Raw genomic sequence first — 18,002 nt, 5'->3', positions numbered from 1 at the left:
CATGAGCTTGCCTGCTTCGTGTGAAGTTTGCCTGCTTCCAGCCTTAGGCTCTTTCAATGGCCTTCATAACACACCTGTAAATCACATCCCAATTCCAAGTTTAACAATGTGAACTTTTAAGCTACATCTAGAAATCCATTTAGTGCTGTTCACGTGGATAATGTGATGTCATTATGCACACCTCCAAAACGTTGCACTTTGCAAATTGTGGTTAACGTTTCTCCAAAATAAGGTGCCACCAACGGTGCAGCAAACTCTATTCAGAAAGTGGCTCCAGAGCAGGCGGCCTTTAGATGGAGCAAGTTTCAAGTGTTTGTAACTTCATTTTGCACAGGACTACCGGAAATAACCTTTCACCTCCTTCTTTAAGTTTTGCGACTTGAATTCCATTAATAAAATGCCGACACCTGTTGTTGGACGTAAAGCTAGGGGTGGCAAAAATGGTGAACATGTTTGGTAACATCTTGATCTACGTGATCTGCTTCTTTTCAAGACACTTCTTGTATGCTGTGTGCTACCAGAGGGGGTTGTTCTGGATTTTAGTCCAAAAAACAGAAAACATTTTTTTAGGTCCAGCAATCAAATTTGTAAATCCACTATAAAAACTACATCTTTAATGAAAAAAATATGGTAAAAAGGGTTTCCCAAGAAGGAATGAAGGAATCCATGTCTAGGAACCAGCCTGACCAGAGCTTTAGATCACGTGCACGCCACCACCCACTAACACTGGTACCACGACCCTGCTTGTGATGAGCTGAAGTCAGTTTCACACGTATTTCTTTTTTTTTCCCTGGATTTTATCTGGTAGTTATAATAACGTGACCTGGATGTATATCACAAGGTTTTACCAGTCATTTCCATGGCTGGTATTTTACTACTGGGGACAGACACGGCTACTCCAAGAGTGAAAAGGTAGCCTTCAACGCAAGGTGCTGGTCAGGGTCACTTGAACGTGTATGGTCGGTGGAAGGATAAAGTCCACAAAAGCACAGGTGTCATTAACTATAGGTGTCACATATACAGGTGGTCCCATACTTAAGGACACCCGACTTACAGATGACCCCTTGTTACAGACGGACCCCACTGCCCACTGCGAAGCTCTCTGGATGGTTTTCATTACTCTCAGGCTGAAATGAAGTTTTATTGATAATCTTTAGTCTCATTACAGTAAAAGAATTTAGAAAATCCAAATTTTTATCTGGAGCTACAATTATTAAATATACAGTTTCAACTTGCATACAAATTCAACTTAAGTACAAACCTATGGAACTTATCTGGTACATAACCCGGGGACTGCCTGGAACTATAATGATTGGACTTCTGTCCCGAGAGTAGTTTTTGGCCCATAAACTGTCACCGCCGTAGTATTTGTGTGAACAAGCACCTAGTCATCAATGAAGACCGTTATCTGATACCCTAATGGCAAATTACAATATTCCATATTTTATTACAGGCAGTACCTTGGTTATGTACAAGATAGGGTATTTGGGTGTTCTTTTGTTTAATTTGTATGTAATTCCAGACATAAATTTTGTGGTCTGTGTGGATTTTCTATATTTTGGGTCTTCATAAGAACAAGCGTTAGCAATAAAGCTTCATTACAGAAACCTTTGATAACTCTTACAACTGATCATTGCAGCCTGGAGCAATCCCGAGGGCCGTCTTTAAAGGGCATCTACCGCTAGGATGAAGGACTGTATGCCTTTAAGTCTGGGACTGCCTGTATACAGGCGGTCCCCGACTTACAGACAACCCCTGGTTACAAACAGACCTCCGGATTTTGGTAATTTACAATGATCAGCTGTAACAGTTATCACAGGTGCCTGTAATTATGATTTATTATTGATCCTGGTTCTTATGACAACCCAACATTTTTAAAATCCAATAGTCATAGAGACCAAAAAATGTTTGACTGGGGTTACAATTATGAAGTATACAGTTCCGACTTACATACAAATTCAACTTAAGAACAAATCTGCAGAACCTATCTTGTTCGTAACCCGGGGACTACCTGTATCTAATCGATTGCGTCGACTCCCCTGACGTTCTTATCAAAATGTTCTTGTTGAACCATTAAAGGGGTTATCCGGGTTTAAAAAATGTCTTGTCTTATGGCCGGGCTGGCGAGGGCTATTTAAACACAATAAACATGTACTTACCTCCTCTGATGCTGCCCATGTCCCGCGCCGCGGCCGGTCTTCTCTGTGCGTCGGTTTCATTACTCCGGCGCACAGGGAGCTTCCGGCCGGCCGGATGCTCCCATGCTCACCATCTCCAATGCTGAGAGATGGGGACGGATGGGAGGAGCCGACCACATCGCGGACCGGAAGCTCCCTGTGCGCGGCTTCCGTGCCCCTGTAAACAAACAGGGGCACGGATCGAGGGGACCGCGGCGCCAGAGGAGGTAAGTCCATGTTTATTATGTTTAACTAGCCCTCTCCAGCCCGGCCATAAGAAATTTTTTAAACCTGGATAACCCCTTTAAATTGCTTTAATGCTTTTTAATACGTATCTGGTTTTCTAATTTTTTGCTGGCTTTTCTTGAAATCTCTCTCTCTCTTATGTGGCTTGTTCTTCAAAACCTCAAAGAATGTCTAGATTTTTTTTTAGTTTCTGACACCTACAAAAGGAAGTAATAATGAGATGTGAACACTGTTAAAAAGTGAGATAAAATCCTTTTATAGTGTCCTGTAACTCTAGTGAAATTACAACCTAAAGATGCAAATCTCCATAAAGGTGGCCATGCACATAGACATACGTCAACTGAATGCTTATTAATTCCTGTATTACAAGTGACTCTTAGATTTACTTTTCTACTGTATCCCAAGACTTTGCGTCCAAATTAGATTTTAATCAGTGGGTTTGACTGCTCCAGGATATTTCCATAAAACATTAAATGACATTTGCTACTATTTTCTGAATAAAGTTGATTTTTAGTGAATCTTTACACCACCTTCTCCTTGATGAGACCTGTCAAGATCAACTAAAGATGCTTCTTCTACTTTAACTTAGACTTCAGGGTTCTCCGCACCCAAACCACCAGTTTTGATGTCATTATAATATATGAATGAAAAACAAATGTCACGCTACTGATCGTTGCCAAACCAGTTTCCTACACTGCGCTGATGAGGAATAGTGATTTTCTTTAGATTTTGGTGATATTTCTCAATCTGGCAGAAAAGGACATCTGTTAATAATTTAACAGTCTTTGCATGCTTCCAACATGTCAGGAACTAAGAGCTCTCCTGGCGGAGACTTTGCCGATCCGTAAGGAAAGCTCTTACTTCCCGAACCTAGTCAAAAGCCTCTCACTTAGCTAAACCATGTCCCTACACTGTGCTGCGAGATGACATCAAAACCGTGCGGTCTACAGTTGGGAGTCTGTTCCTTCTGGAATAGATATACTGGTTGGTTTTTTATCCCACATCATGTCATTAGGCTTCCTGGAAGTCATGCTTGATTTAAACGGGGCTGCCTTACAAGGTAGCTAAGAGTCAATGTTTTCCTTATCCCATCCTAGAAATCGGAAAGAAAAGAAACACTTTAAGACAGTGGTGGCGAACCTATGGCACGGGTGCCAGAGGTGGCACTCTGAGCACTTTCTGTGGGCACCTAGCACAGAAATTACCAGATAGGACTCAAGGCTTCCTCCTGCAGTCCAGGACAGCCCAGGATGCGCCACGCTCAGTGCTATTTTAAAGTGACACCTACTTGACTGCCAGGACTACAGGAGGAATGAGAAGGTGTAGACAGAGATAGATTATCATTGTAGCTCCTGCTTTGGGTCCTCTGATTCTTCCTTTTCAGGGGACACTGGAGGGAAGCTACAATCCAAATGTCTCCTGCTTTCTATTGTATTGGTGTCATCAGGATGCCAATACGATTGAAACTTGTGATACAGCAGAGATCAATAGGTTACTGCTCAAATTGTCATGTTGAGACTTTGCGACATAAAAGTGGGTTTGGTTGTAGTTTGGGCACTCTGTATCTAAAAGGTTCGCCATCACTGCTTTAAGGTCTTCTCTTTGGTGGGACCAGTGAAGGTCCCACATCAATCTAATATTACTTGAGCAATTGAAATTAAATCAAGTGAAAAACATGAGACATTTGCAGGCCTGCTAACATGTTACATCTCCTGGAATTCATATGGGATTCTCTACTCCAAACAGATGAAAATGTGTTTGTTCTTTTCCTCAATGCCATTAGGGTTTCTCAAGCGCAAGGTCTGGTTTTTGGATTTGCAATCTCCAATGATCCTATAAAGTCTCTGTCCACCAGTAGACCGTTAACCCTGTTGACTTGATATAGTTATACAACTTTTTGAAATGACCCCCTACAGCACTAAACAAAATACCTAGCATGTGTCTTTCACTCCATCATCCATGAGCGGTAGAGCTTAATGCACCTTGCTCTTGATCCTCTGTTCCTGTCTGGTGGACTGGTCATTGATGGGGGGGAAAAGCATTTCGGAGCATAATACCATATGGTATTATAGTCTACAGCCACTGCCATGGCTGTCCATCACATTAAGGATACCTCTGGACTGCACATAGTCATGGTTACAGTATACTGGAGTATAGGTTCGAAGACACCCTAAATCCTGAACAACTTGAAAAGAAGTATCCACTGGTTCGCTAAAAGAAGAAGATGGAGCAGGACCTTGAAGTACAAAATCCATATTAACACTGGAAGTTTTTTCATTTTACATTAGGTAAAATGAAGACAAAAAAATCAATCAGATCCGACCTTATAATCCTGTGTAAAGCATTCCTTCTAAACTATATATTTGGACCATCCCAAAAATCTAGTGCCACAAATTATGGCTAGAAGATCACAAGACCTAAATGACGAGAGATATCATCAATGTAATCCCAGAGGTCTGAAATTCAAAGCAATTGATAGGTTTTTGTAAAAAATGTCAATGGGCAACTTTGGCCCAATTAGAAAAGCAGATGGATTTACCAACCGGGTAGAGTGTGGATGTAGCCCTAGTTTGTCTTTTCATCATTGACTCAATGTGGATCATGTTTTTAGAGGGTTTAATTTTTCTTTTATATGTTATACTTGGGGCCATAAGAAGATCTTCCTCCTCCTCATTGGTGGCGAGAGATAACTTGGAACATTAATGGCTAACCTATGACATGCCAGGTTACACGCCAAGACTTTTTTTGCTGATGCTGTCCGCTTATTGCTCTGGCTTAACTATTGCAACTACTGGTCATCTCTAATCCTCACCTGTCCAGGCTCCCCTTATCTATCCTGCTGCCCAGCTCTATACTCTGACATTGGCTGTATGTGCCAGCGTTAGGACCCAGGGAAGTGCAGCGCCCATACCTGGACTGTAGCTGAGATGTACTCACCGCTCATCTACATCCCTGCTTCTGCCCCTGCACTACCCTGGGTAAGAAGCCAAAGCAGAGCAGAGATACCTGAAACGATAAGCACTTGTGTAACTCATACTTCCTAAACACCTCAGATCCATCCTGGTTTCTCGCTTTGTTCTGCCCGGTTGGAGGTATGTGCCGGTACATTGGCTCTGTCGGCATCCTCCGTAAGACGACAGAGCTGAATGCAATGAGAGTGGAGGGAGCTGCTGACTCTCTGCACTATCACTGTGACTCTGCTTCTGCTACATGTACCATGAGCAGAGCTGGCAGGTGATGACATCATGTGATGATGTCATCCCTGCCTACCGGCTGCACTGATACACTCAGCAGAAGCGGTGGGGGGGGGGGGGGGGGAGGAGCTGCTGCAGGGGAACAAGGAAAGGTGAGTATATGTTTAATATTTTACTGGGGGGGCACAATAGGAGGGAGATCTGCTGGGGGAAGAATATGAGGGCCCCCTGCTAGAAGGCACAATAATAGGGGGAGCTCCTGGTAGGTACAATTAGAGTGTGCTTTATTAAGAGGGGAGCTGGGAGCCCAATATTATAGGAGATACAATGTGACAGAGAGCTGGGGGAACACAGTGTGAGGGGGAGATGGAGGGGAAACATTACTTTGTGGTGGTGGAGTAGGGCAAAAAAACTTTTTCTCTCCAACAAAAGTTGGGAAGTATTCTTACACTATCACCACTGCCCGGGCTCTAGCACCAATGAGAACTGCCATCAGTAATGTTCTCTTATTCTAATAATAGTTGATGAATATCATTGACAACTAATAGTGCACTACAAATATCAGCAAGCAGTGCCTATACAGATCTTTGTCCACTTTATATTTTAGCTCCCAGTGCCCGGCCAGGCTAGTACACGCCCCAGTAGCCTCTGCAGTTACTTTACATATCACTAAAATAAAATTTTTAACAATTTAGGCTCCAGGATTATTAATTACAGATTAGGGCAGAGGCAGCAGGAGGAATCTACCAGCACATCTACTGCTGATAGTAGAATCTTCATGGTAGGTTTCCTTATGGGAAGAACTGGAAGAATAGTTTTCCTTTTCCCGTCCTCGGAAACATATTTGCATATTCCCTGAGCAATTTTTCAGCAGGAAATATTTACCTGCCTTAACAATAAAAGTATTCATCTACTTGTGCAACTTCTACTGTAGCTAGTGTAGTATAGCCTTGGGATTTCATATTCACAAATCTTTACTAATATTTAGACCACACAAAACACTTTTGATTTTGACATTACAGATGGACAGATGAGTCAAGATTCGATTAAGTCTCCCCACAATTAAGCAACAGAAGAGCTTGAAGATCTCTGTCTCTGTGCCGACCGCAACTATGCAATTTGTTACACTACTAATAAGTGCAAAGACGCTCATTTTTTTAAGCAAAAACATTTTTATTAAATTATTTCACAACAAAAACAAGTTTAAAAAAACGAATAAAAATCAGTTCTATACCTGTGGACTATATAACAGCCCTGCAACTAATGCTCAGACCCAGTTGGAGTCATATTAAGAGCAGCCCGTTTTCATTTGAGGCAGCTTTGGCTTAATGTATTGGCATCAAAATTCATCAGAAGCTACAAAATCGACTAGTTGTAATATGCTACAGAAAAAAAAACTATCCATATATTCAGGGGTAAAAGGCTGCAATACCAGGCACAGACTGGGGAAAAGGTGGCACTGTTTCTATCATATTTGGGTATAAAGACATCACAGAATGTAGTTCCCTCGGGGCCCCTTCCTCTCCCTATAGTCAGTAATAGTAATAAAACTTTTTTCCATTGCGTAAATCTCACTTGTTCACCGCTCTCAAACTGGCAATTCTGGTTCTTTTTAAAGACGTCTTCATACCCAAGTATTTGTTGGCACCAGTTGTGGCCAGTCATTAAACACATCATTTGTTTTGGCACCACAGGAGGACGTAGCATAGGAGGAAACGTTCTTGGGTGCTGTCAGGTAGAAACCGGTGGTCTATTTCACAACATGTCGCCTCTGTGCTCTGTTAGTTGGGAGCCGGCGACTTGTACAGTTCCACAAATATTACAGGTTAATTTTTTCATATTTGTGAAGTGGTAGGAGATTTCCTAGTGTTTCCAAAAATTAGACCCAAATTTTTGCAAATTTTTTGGACGCAATATAAACAAAGTAGGAAATGAAAAATGTGACTGCAGTACATAGACTAGACTAGTCTTACACCACCAGTGGCTCAAGTAATGTGCTTAAAATCTGGTACAGCAGTCCCCAGGTTACACACAAGATAAGGACTGTAGTTTTTTCTTACTTAATAATAATAACTCTTTATTTATATAGCGCACACACATTGCGCAGTGCTGCACGAGCATATCAAATTGGTCTTACTTAGGTTGAATTTGAATGTAAGTCGGAACTAGCTGGACGAACGCGTCCTTAGTCACCTCTGCCCTCGGCTACCTCTGCTGGTATCACAAAGGACGTGTTTGCGCTATACCAGCACCTTGCACAGTTCTTCCGTGCACATGAAGAAGAACAAGCCTTGGTATGGTAGTTACTTTTCATGTGCACAAAAGCGTAGTACAAGTAATCTGAGTTATGGCTGAACTCTAGATACAAACGGTGCGATTTTATTGGCCAAGATCCCCGTTCGTTTCTCAGATAGCCATACATTGGGGACTGCCTGTACATCTTAGGCTACATTCACACGATGTACCGTAGTATGGCAGTCATGCATCTGCGCCGGGGAGAGGAGGAGGGGATGAGCGCCACTGAACCCTGTCCCTCTCCACAGTAATACCGTATTTTCCGGGCCATTAGGCGCACCGGAATATAAGGCGCAACATTCCGATGCGCCTTATATATGTAATAATTGCATATATAAGGCGCATCGGACTATAAGGCGCAGGGTCTGGGGCGTGGCGGAGGTCCGGGGGCGGAGCGCCAGTTCGTGCCGCCAGTTCCCGCTGGAGATCTGCTGTCTCCGGTAGCGGGGACCTATGTAAGTAGGGTCCGCTGCCCTCATATAGGGCGCACCGGACTATAAGGCGCACTTTGGATTTCCAAGGAAATCCAAGGCTTTTAAGTGCGCCTTATAGTCCGGAAAATACGGTATATGGCACACAGTGCTGTATTCCGGCCAAAGATTGGACATGTCCTATCTTTCTCCTGGCTACGGAACGTCACTGTACTGCTCCTGTAGTGCGCCGGGTGCCCATTGCCGTGTATGGGGGCTGTATATACGTTGGCCGTATATACGTCCCCCATACGTTTGTGTGAATGTAGCCTTAGGCTGTCTGTATATGGGCATTGTTTTTGGATGCCCAGATATTTCGGCTGACACACACACAAGAACGTGGTTTCCACAGCCGCAAAGCTAAGAGCAGGTCTTATTGTTGCCGGTGTTTGTGACCCAGAATGTCCTCTTCTACTGGTTGTGTCTCATGAGCTGACGTCACATGCAGGTGACACATGGGTGTTGACTTGTTTACAGCTCGAGGAAAGCACAGTTTGTGTGCAGGTAGGGTTAGGATGTGCCTTTCCCATGACACCCATATGAACTTGTGAACTGGGAACGTTCACTGCAGAATTATTCAAAGCATTTACCACTGGGATTTGAGTTACGATACTTTTTCTCACAAACAACACAGAATTGTTTTTGGTTGTTAGACGACTGGTCAACCACTGGGATCATTCCACCAAGGATCCCAAATTTAAGTGGGTGATTAGAAAAGTAATATAGGACTCATAATAATAATAATAATTACGGACATAATGTTATCTAGGCCTAATTCACACGACTATATGGTGAACGTATGTATGGCCGCAAGCTTGCAACCGTTCATGCGTCCCCCATAGACAGCGATGGCCACACAGAGCTATACTGTGCAGCACACATGTGGGACTGTACTGCTCCATACACAGGAAAAAGATAGGACATGTCCTATCTTTCCCCGTGTGCATGGCCCTACGCCATGCATCTCTATGGAGAGGGGGGTCATCCCTTCTCCTCTCAATTGTGCTGGACAGGTGCCCGCCCGGCTACAGCCCTGCAGGCATACGTTCCATGAATCCTGACTTACAGTTATAAAATAAACTAGTTTCAACTTACATACAAATTCTACTTAAGTACAATACCAAAGAATCTTGTACGTAACCCTGGGACTGCCCCTGTCATAATTATAACCCATGAAAAAGTTGATGAATTTGTATAAACCACATTCAGTATCAGAAGGAAGAAAATCTTGGTAAACAAGTCCATGTGCAGGAGATATTCTAGGGTCTCTAAAACATCTCATATTCATCGGGTGCAGATTAGTTTACGGTCCTTCCAGTGCACACTCCAAAATAACAAGGGGGATTGCATAAATCTGCGTTCTCTTCCCACAGGTCCCTTCGGTGTCTGAGTAACAGGTGCCACTGTAGGCACCGGCCATAAACATGGCAACGTCTGGACTCACATTTCAGTCACGGATCTGTTGCAGTTTGACGTTCTGTCCTGATTGTTCATAATGAGTTTGAGTTTTCCTTGAATGGTGCAGATGACGACTCTCTTGAAGCTGTCTGACAAGAAGAAGTAGATGACAGGGTCCAGGCAGCTGTTGAGCGTCGATAAACAGAGCGCTAACTCATTAGTAATATGCAGAGTCTGCTTCCAGGCCAGGCTTGGGATGACATCTATCTGGGCCAGGATATAGGGCACTCGGACTATGTGATAAGGGACGAAACACACAATAAAGATGACCAGGACAACAAAGGACTTTTTCATTGCCCGGTTACTGTTCCTTTTAGTTTGGGGCTGGTTCTTCATAAAAGACGCTCTGTGGAGCTTAGCCGAGATCTTTGCATAAAAAAAGACAAAGAGAAAGAGGAGGACAAAAAACACAATGACCGCCGTCAAGTTAATGGCCGCAGACATAGTCCCCCTTTTCTTGAAGTGGAAGCATTTTTGGCTACATGGTTCATTTCCTTTGCTTTCAAATAAGAACGGGACAATACAGAGGACAATGATCACCCAGACCACATGAGTAGCCCTAGAGCTCCACTGGACGCTATGGATTTTGTACTGTTGTAGAGGTCGGATTATTTTCAGATATCGGTCCATACTGATCAAGCTGAGGAACATGATGCTGGCATACATATTCAAGTAGAAGAAGGCACCTATGACGTGGCACAAGAGAAAAGGCCCATTATTGTTTTGATATGCAATACGGAAAGGTAAGCATAGCGCTAAGAGCAGGTCGGCTATGGCAAGGTTCCTCATGTATATAGTCATGGATGTAGATCTTTGAGAATTTGTCCAGAACACAAACAGAGCCAGAATGTTGCTCAGAAGGCTGAGTCCACAAACAAAAGAGTAAACCAAAGGGAGCATCCAGGACAAGAGTCCATCCTCAATATCACAAGCATTGAAAGGAGGCGGGGAAGAGGCATTGAGTTGAAGAATCAAAGGACCAGAGGTCTCCACAGTCCATGTTCTTGTAGTCAAATCACTAAGTGTTGAGTTAGTCTGAAGATCCATTATCTGCAAAGAGAGAGTGAAAATATATTTAAACACATGTCTGATATTCCATTCCTCATTCCCGATCTTGCCTTGTCACCCATTACTACCCATGCCTTTTCTAAATGCACAGCTCCTCCTGCTCTATAACATGCTGCCTGCAGATAGGACACTGTGCAATCTACTTAGCTGATCCTGCTCTATAACATGCCGCATGCAGATAGGACACTATGTACAATCTTCTCAGCTCATCTTGCTCTGTAATATGCTGCCTGCAGATGAGACACGATCTGCACAATAGTGCTACAAGCTTCTTAGATCGTCCTACTCTATACCATGCTGCCTTCAGATAGGACTCTATAAAATCTAATCAGCTGCTCCTGCTCTATACCATGCTGCCTTCAGATAGGACACTATACAATCTACTCAGCTGCTCCTGCTCTATACCATGCTGCCTTCAGATAGGACACTATACAATCTACTCAGCTGCTCCTGCTCTATACCATGCTGCCTTCAGATAGGACTCTATAAAATCTAATCAGCTGCTCCTGCTCTATAACATGCTGCCTTCAGATAGGACACTATACAATCTACTCAGCTGCTCCTGCTCTATACCATGCTGCCTTCAGATAGGACACTATACAATCTACTCAGCTGCTCCTGCTCTATAACATGCTGCCTTCAGATAGGACTCTATAAAATCTAATCAGCTGCTCCTGCTCTATAACATGCTGCCTTCAGATAGGACACTATACAATCTACTCAGCTGCTCCTGCTCTATACCATGCTGCCTTCAGATAGGACACTATACAATCTACTCAGCTGCTCCTGCTCTATACCATGCTGCCTTCAGATAGGACACTATACAATCTACTCAGCTGCTCCTGCTCTATAACATGCTGCCTTCAGATAGGACTCTATAAAATCTAATCAGCTGCTCCTGCTCTATAACATGCTGCCTTCAGATAGGACACTATACAATCTACTCAGCTGCTCCTGCTCTATAACATGCTGCCTTCAGATAGGACTCTATAAAATCTAATCAGCAGCTCCTGCTCTATAACATGCTGCCTTCAGATAGGACACTATACAATCTACTTAGCTGCTCCTGCTCTAAAAGATACTGCCTACAGATGGGATATTATATGCAATTTTCTAAGCTTCTCCTGCTTTATAACAGGCTACCTGCAGATATGACACTTTGTGCAAGCTGCTCAGATCGTCTTGCTCTATAAAATGCTGCCTGCAGATAGAACACTATGTACTATCTGCACAGCTCCTCCTGTTCTATAATATGCTGCCTGCAGATAGGACACTATGTACAATTTTCTCAGCTCCTTCTGCTCTATAACATGCTGCCTGCAGATAGGACACTATATACAATCTTTTCAGTTCATCTTGCTCTGTACCATGCTGCCTGTAGATAGGACACTATGTACACGCTGCTAAGCTCCTCCTGCTCTATAATATGCTGCCTGCAGATAGGAGACTATTTACAGACTGCTCGGCTCCTCCTGCTCTATAACATGCTGCCTGCAGATAGGACACTATGTACAATCTTTTCAGTTCCTCTTGCTCTGTACCATGCTGCCTGCAGTTAGAACACTGTACAGTCTACTTAGCTGCTCTTGTTCTATAATATGCTGCTGAAAATGGGACATTATGTACAAGATAAGACATGAAAAGCTTCTGTAAACTAGAAAAACCTCTTGAAATGTAAAACACTTTGCAGAAATACCACTGCAGAATCATCTGGCTAATGTGGTCACTTGTTAATTTAGAAAATGTACTTAGCTATGAAGGGCAAACCACCCCTGTGTACTTGATCTCCAGATGTAGCACTTGCTATGGGAAACACTTTTTACAAGAGTTACAAGAAAAGGGCCACAACAGCTGCATTATTTACAAGTGCATGTAAAACGGAGCATCTTGTCCTGGGTGAACAAACAAGACTGAGCAAATACGTTGCAGAGGATGAATGGCCCGGCCTCACACTATTCTTAGAGTTGTCATTTTACATATGTAAAGGCTTATTGATGGAGGCAAGCTGATTACACAAGCTCCTAGTCATCATGTGCAGAACACTTGAAGAACTACACACTTGTGCTCCAAAAATCCATTCTATCCAAAGTGTTTCCCAAAGACGGGAATGGATCACAGTAGGTTTTTTTTTCATCATCCATTCACTGTTTTTGGTCAATATTTGCCCCCGTACGACAGCAATTCAGGTCACCCTATTGTCTGAGAAGGATATGATGAGTGTCTCAGGGTGTTTGCTCAGGGGTTGGATACACTAAAATTACCAATGGTCGTCTAAGATAGAGAAATGATCCCACTGATGTCATGGGAAGCTTATTAGTCTGGTCCAGTCTTGTTTTTGGCTCAGGTGGACAATGGCTTTGTATTCAGAGCTTTCTAATAATACTAGTAGAAACTTTCTGTAGAGAGTATAGTCTTTAAAATCAGTCAAATAGAACAATACCATAAAGGAAATAATGGGCACAAATATATCATGTGGGGTGTATGATGTGGAGGGATCAGGTTATCTCTACGCCATGGTTGAACATTTATGATGGGCATGAAATTGAGTATTGATAAATGCAAATAGATTATTGATCACCTACCCTGGAGTCTGGCACTGGTATAGGGGGTGGTGTACCCTATTGTTTAACTAGGATAGCAGCGGCTGGTCCATAAAAGAAGGGTCAACCATGGAGATTATAGAGTAGATCTTGGAGTATAAATGATCTCAGAGTTGATACTTTAAGTATTGCAAAATAGTTTATTGATATTCAGTGTTCCTTTTGTCTATCCATCCATCCATCTATCTATCTATCTATCTATCTATCTATCATCTACAATATTTACTTATCAGTCTATCTATATCTGCAGAATCTATAATCTACTCTATTTACCTTTCTATCTATCTATCTATCATATATCTATCTATCTCATATCTATCTGTCTATCTATCTATCTATCTATCTATCTATCTATCTATGTATCTATCTATCTATCTATTTATCTATCATCACAATCCACCTATTTATAATCTACCCATGTATCTGTTTCCCAAATGCAATCTATCTCTATCTATCTGTCTATCTATCTATCATGACTGTCCACCCACTTATCTAATATCTACCCATGTATCTTTTTATCCATCCAAATCTATCTCTATCTATCTCCTATCCATCCATCACCATCAATCTATTTATCTATATTCGTCTATATATTCATCTATGTGAAGTCTATCTATTTTCTATCTTTTATCAATAATCCATCCATCTGTCTGTGGCTGTCATTGCTCTTTTATATGCCTGACTCCTATGCAAACATAGCACCATCAATATAAGGTGGATGGCGATGATAGATAGACAGATAAAAGGGTATAAATTCAAGTATCAACTCTAAGATTATTTATTTATATAAAGTATAAATTTCATATATTATACTTTCAAGTGTTCTCTGCATCCAGATCATATTTGAAACCCTAATTGTTCATTATTCATTTTACAGGATTAAATATGGGCATTCAAATTTTAAAAACATCATTTTATCTCTAGAATTTCTGCTTCAATTTATCAATATTGATTTTAGAATATCTGCAGCAAATCTCATGAACAAATACTAGAAAATCAGAACCAGTGTGTTATACAGATCAACCTCTAAGACTGGGACCAGCTCAGGAATCCAGAATAGACACACAGTATATATATATTTCTTATAGAAAACTTGTTATTTAGTTTCTGCAATCCTTCTACTCTACCACTGTCTGATACAAAATGATAGAAAAACACACAGTAAAAGTTTCCTAGACCTAGAATAAGTCACTGTAGATGTCACTTACCACAGACTCATCACAGGCTGCTCCTCACACTGACATCCTCAGCTTCTCAGCAGTGACTTGGGGTCTGGCCTGGGAATCCCCCTCCTCACCTGCTCTCCTCCAGCTGACTCTTCAGGCTTTTCTCATGTCTTGTTGATGGGAGGGGTTATACAAAGTCTTCACCCCTTCATGTGTCACAGTCACAAACCCAAGATGTCTACAATAGAGCAATGACAGATGCAGCCCTAGCAAGTGACAAACACTGCAGCAGCTAAAGCCATTGTATGCACTGCCTGCACTGATCCATCTCTGGATGTGGAGAAACTATTGAGAAATCTATATATGTAATCCAATATGTATATCTCTCAAATAATCCCTCTATCTATCTATCTCATATCTATCTATCTATCTATCTCATATCTATCTATCTATCTATCTATCTATCTATCTCATATCTATCTATCTATCTATCCATCTATTTATCTATCTCATATCTATCTATCTATTCTATCTATCTATCTATCTATCTATCTATCTATCTATCTATCATCCACAATATTTACTTATCAGTCTATCTATATCTACAGAATCTATAATCTACTCTATCTACCTTTCTATCTATCTATCTATCTATCTATCTATTATATATCTATCTCATATCTATCTATCTATGTATCTATCTATCTGTCTATCTATCTGTCTATCTATCTCATATCTATCTATCTATCTATCTATCTATCTATCTATCTATCTATCTGTCTATCTATCTATCTCATATCTATCTATCTATCTATCTATCTATCTATCTATCTATCTATCTGATATCTATCTATCTATCTTCTATCTATCTATCTATCTATCTATCTATCTATCATCTATCTATCTCATATCTATCTTTCTATCTCATATCTATCTATCTATCTCATATCTATTTATCTATCATCTACCTATCTATCTCATATCTATCTATCTATTCTATCCATCTATCTATCTATCTATCTATCTCATATCTATCTATTCTATCTATCTATCTATCTATCTATCTCATATCTATCTATCTATCTATCTATCTATCTATCTATCTATCTCCTATCTATTTATCTATCTATCATCTATCTATCTATCTATCTATCTATCCATCTCCTATCTATCTATCTATCTATCTATCTATCTATCTATCTATCTATTTATCTATCATCTATCTATCTCATATCTATCTATCTCCTATCTTTTTATCTATCATCTATCTATCTATCTCATATCTATCTATCTATCTATCTATTTATCTATCATCTATCTATCTATCTATCCATCTCCTATCTATCTATCTATCTATCTATCTATCTATCTATCTATCTATCTATCTATCTATCTATCTATCTATCTCCTATCTATTTATCTATCATCTATCTATCTATCTCATATCCATCTATCTATCTCCTATCTATCTATCTATCTATCTATCTAAACAACATCTGAAAAGTCCAGCAGCACCAAATATTGCAAAATAACTTTGTGGGTGCAAACCCCAATATCCTGGTCTTGATACACCAGACGATTATATCCAAGAAAAAAAATAGACTGCACTCCAAGGTAAATGTGAAAAAAACGGATGGGAGCTTTATTAGCCCAAGTGCATTTGGGCTAATTTGTCTTGAAACTCACGAAATGACTCACATATTCTGCTGTACCATACAGAAGCTTAGAGGAAGAAGTACAGAGATGTGGCCAGCATAACACGTATTAATAGATGTATTCACTTTGTAATATAAATAGCATAAGATAAACTCTGACATTGTTGTGAGGTTTTTATGCTTCTAGTGCTTTCTTGCAGCGGTGGACACAGAGGACATAGAGGGTCACATTTACTAAGAACAGTGCAGTGTGTACTAGGTGCAGTTTGCCTGTGTAGTCTGTAGAGGGCACCAGATTCCGGATTTCTGGAACCCGTTCTTCATGAATCTGGCGTGCCCTGCACTGCTCCGTCAGAGTGCACCACTTTCTTTTTTGGTGCACCTTTAACATGAGGCGTGCACCACATTTTTTTGGGATTCAGTGGCACACGGTCCGACTGAGCACCCGAAAAACCCATTTCAGTGATGAAATTTGTGTCGCATCAAGCATAGCACAGCTGCACCACAAATGTGTCTCGGACACTTCTGAAATGCGGGTGCATGTAGTTTGCACATGAAAGTGCAAAGTCCGACAGAAAAGTGGCGCAGGGGCTTTAGTAAATCAGTAAATTTGCCGCCCAGGACAAATCCGTTGCACATTATTTCTTCACCCCTTGTTGGCCCTTTTACCAGCCCGTTTGTTTCCTAGCAATGTCAGTTCCTTTGTTCATGGTCTTGCACAGGTTCTTAACACCAGTCGCTATAGACATGGCACCAGACTGCGCCTGTCCCTGGTTCAGGGGCCCATAGCAGCTGCAGGGTCACCTCTGTAGGAGGCGTGATGGGGTTTTCTCGTAGTGTAAGGATTTTCTAGATGACATTTGTCTCTGGTGTGAACCTGCATGTGTGAAGTAGGAACAGTCACCAATGTGAGGATATCCTGCATGGATCACGTGTGACGGCTTCACTTTTGCTTTGCCATGTGACTTGTTCACTTTTTAAGGAAATTCAGAAATCAGCTGCCCTGGAAGTATCGAAAGGAGCCAATAATCAAGTATTCATCTGGAGTCAGATGAATACCCACATTCTCATGATTACTGGAGGATCCCCTTAAAGGACCAGATTTTACCCCATTAAACTTCAAACCCCCTCAGATAGGGCATGAAATGTTCTTTCTAGAAACTTTGTGAAATCTCCCCACTAAACCTATAAAAACATCTCCCTCAAAGTCATGTGAAAATAAGCTGAGAAGAGTCATATTTTGCTAGTTTAGAGGCTGCAGTTATGAGGCTGAACACTGAACCGCTGATCTGAAAGATGAGATTCTTATCTTTAACATGACACCAAAAGCATGTTTCTACGTGCTATAGAACCAAAGATAAGTGCTTCTGCCCCTGCAGTCTGTCGCCTCTAAACTGGACTCATCTCATGTAAAATATGACTGTTCTCTGCTAATTTTCACATGATTAATGAGATGATGATTTTTTTTAGGTAAATGGGTGAGATGTCACATAAAAGTTGGAATTCTAAAAAGAACATTTGATACCCCACCAGAGGGGCTAGTAGTTAAGAAAGGTAAAATCCGTGTAAATTGAAGTGAAAAGTGTCCCAATTATGTTATAATTGTAAAGTGTTTGGAATAAAATTCTGAACATAAAAGTATAATATGGAGATAATGATATACACATACATTG

At 41.2% G+C, this 18,002-nt stretch overlaps 1 protein-coding gene across 1 annotated transcript; it reads right to left on the bottom strand.

The window, feature by feature from the left end:
* Positions 1-8,523: 8,523 nt before the first annotated feature.
* On the bottom strand, positions 8,524-14,904 carry LOC140076739 (probable G-protein coupled receptor 34). The gene is made up of 2 exons (XM_072123400.1): positions 14,717-14,904; positions 8,524-10,890 (listed from the first exon to the last, which is right to left on the bottom strand). The coding sequence occupies exon 2, from the start codon at positions 10,885-10,887 to the stop codon at positions 9,823-9,825; it is 1,065 nt and encodes a 354-aa protein (XP_071979501.1). The 5' UTR covers positions 10,888-10,890; positions 14,717-14,904; the 3' UTR covers positions 8,524-9,822.
* Positions 14,905-18,002: the final 3,098 nt, after the last annotated feature.

The sequence above is a fragment of the Engystomops pustulosus genome, chromosome 9, assembly GCF_040894005.1.
Source record: "Engystomops pustulosus chromosome 9, aEngPut4.maternal, whole genome shotgun sequence".
Taxonomy (NCBI): domain Eukaryota; kingdom Metazoa; phylum Chordata; class Amphibia; order Anura; family Leptodactylidae; genus Engystomops; species Engystomops pustulosus.
This window is presented reverse-complemented; position numbering and strand designations above follow the sequence as displayed.

Coding starts and splice junctions, on each gene's coding strand:
- LOC140076739 (XM_072123400.1), bottom strand. CDS start 10,887: ATGGATCTTCAGACTAACTCAACACTTAGTGATTTGACTACAAGAACA.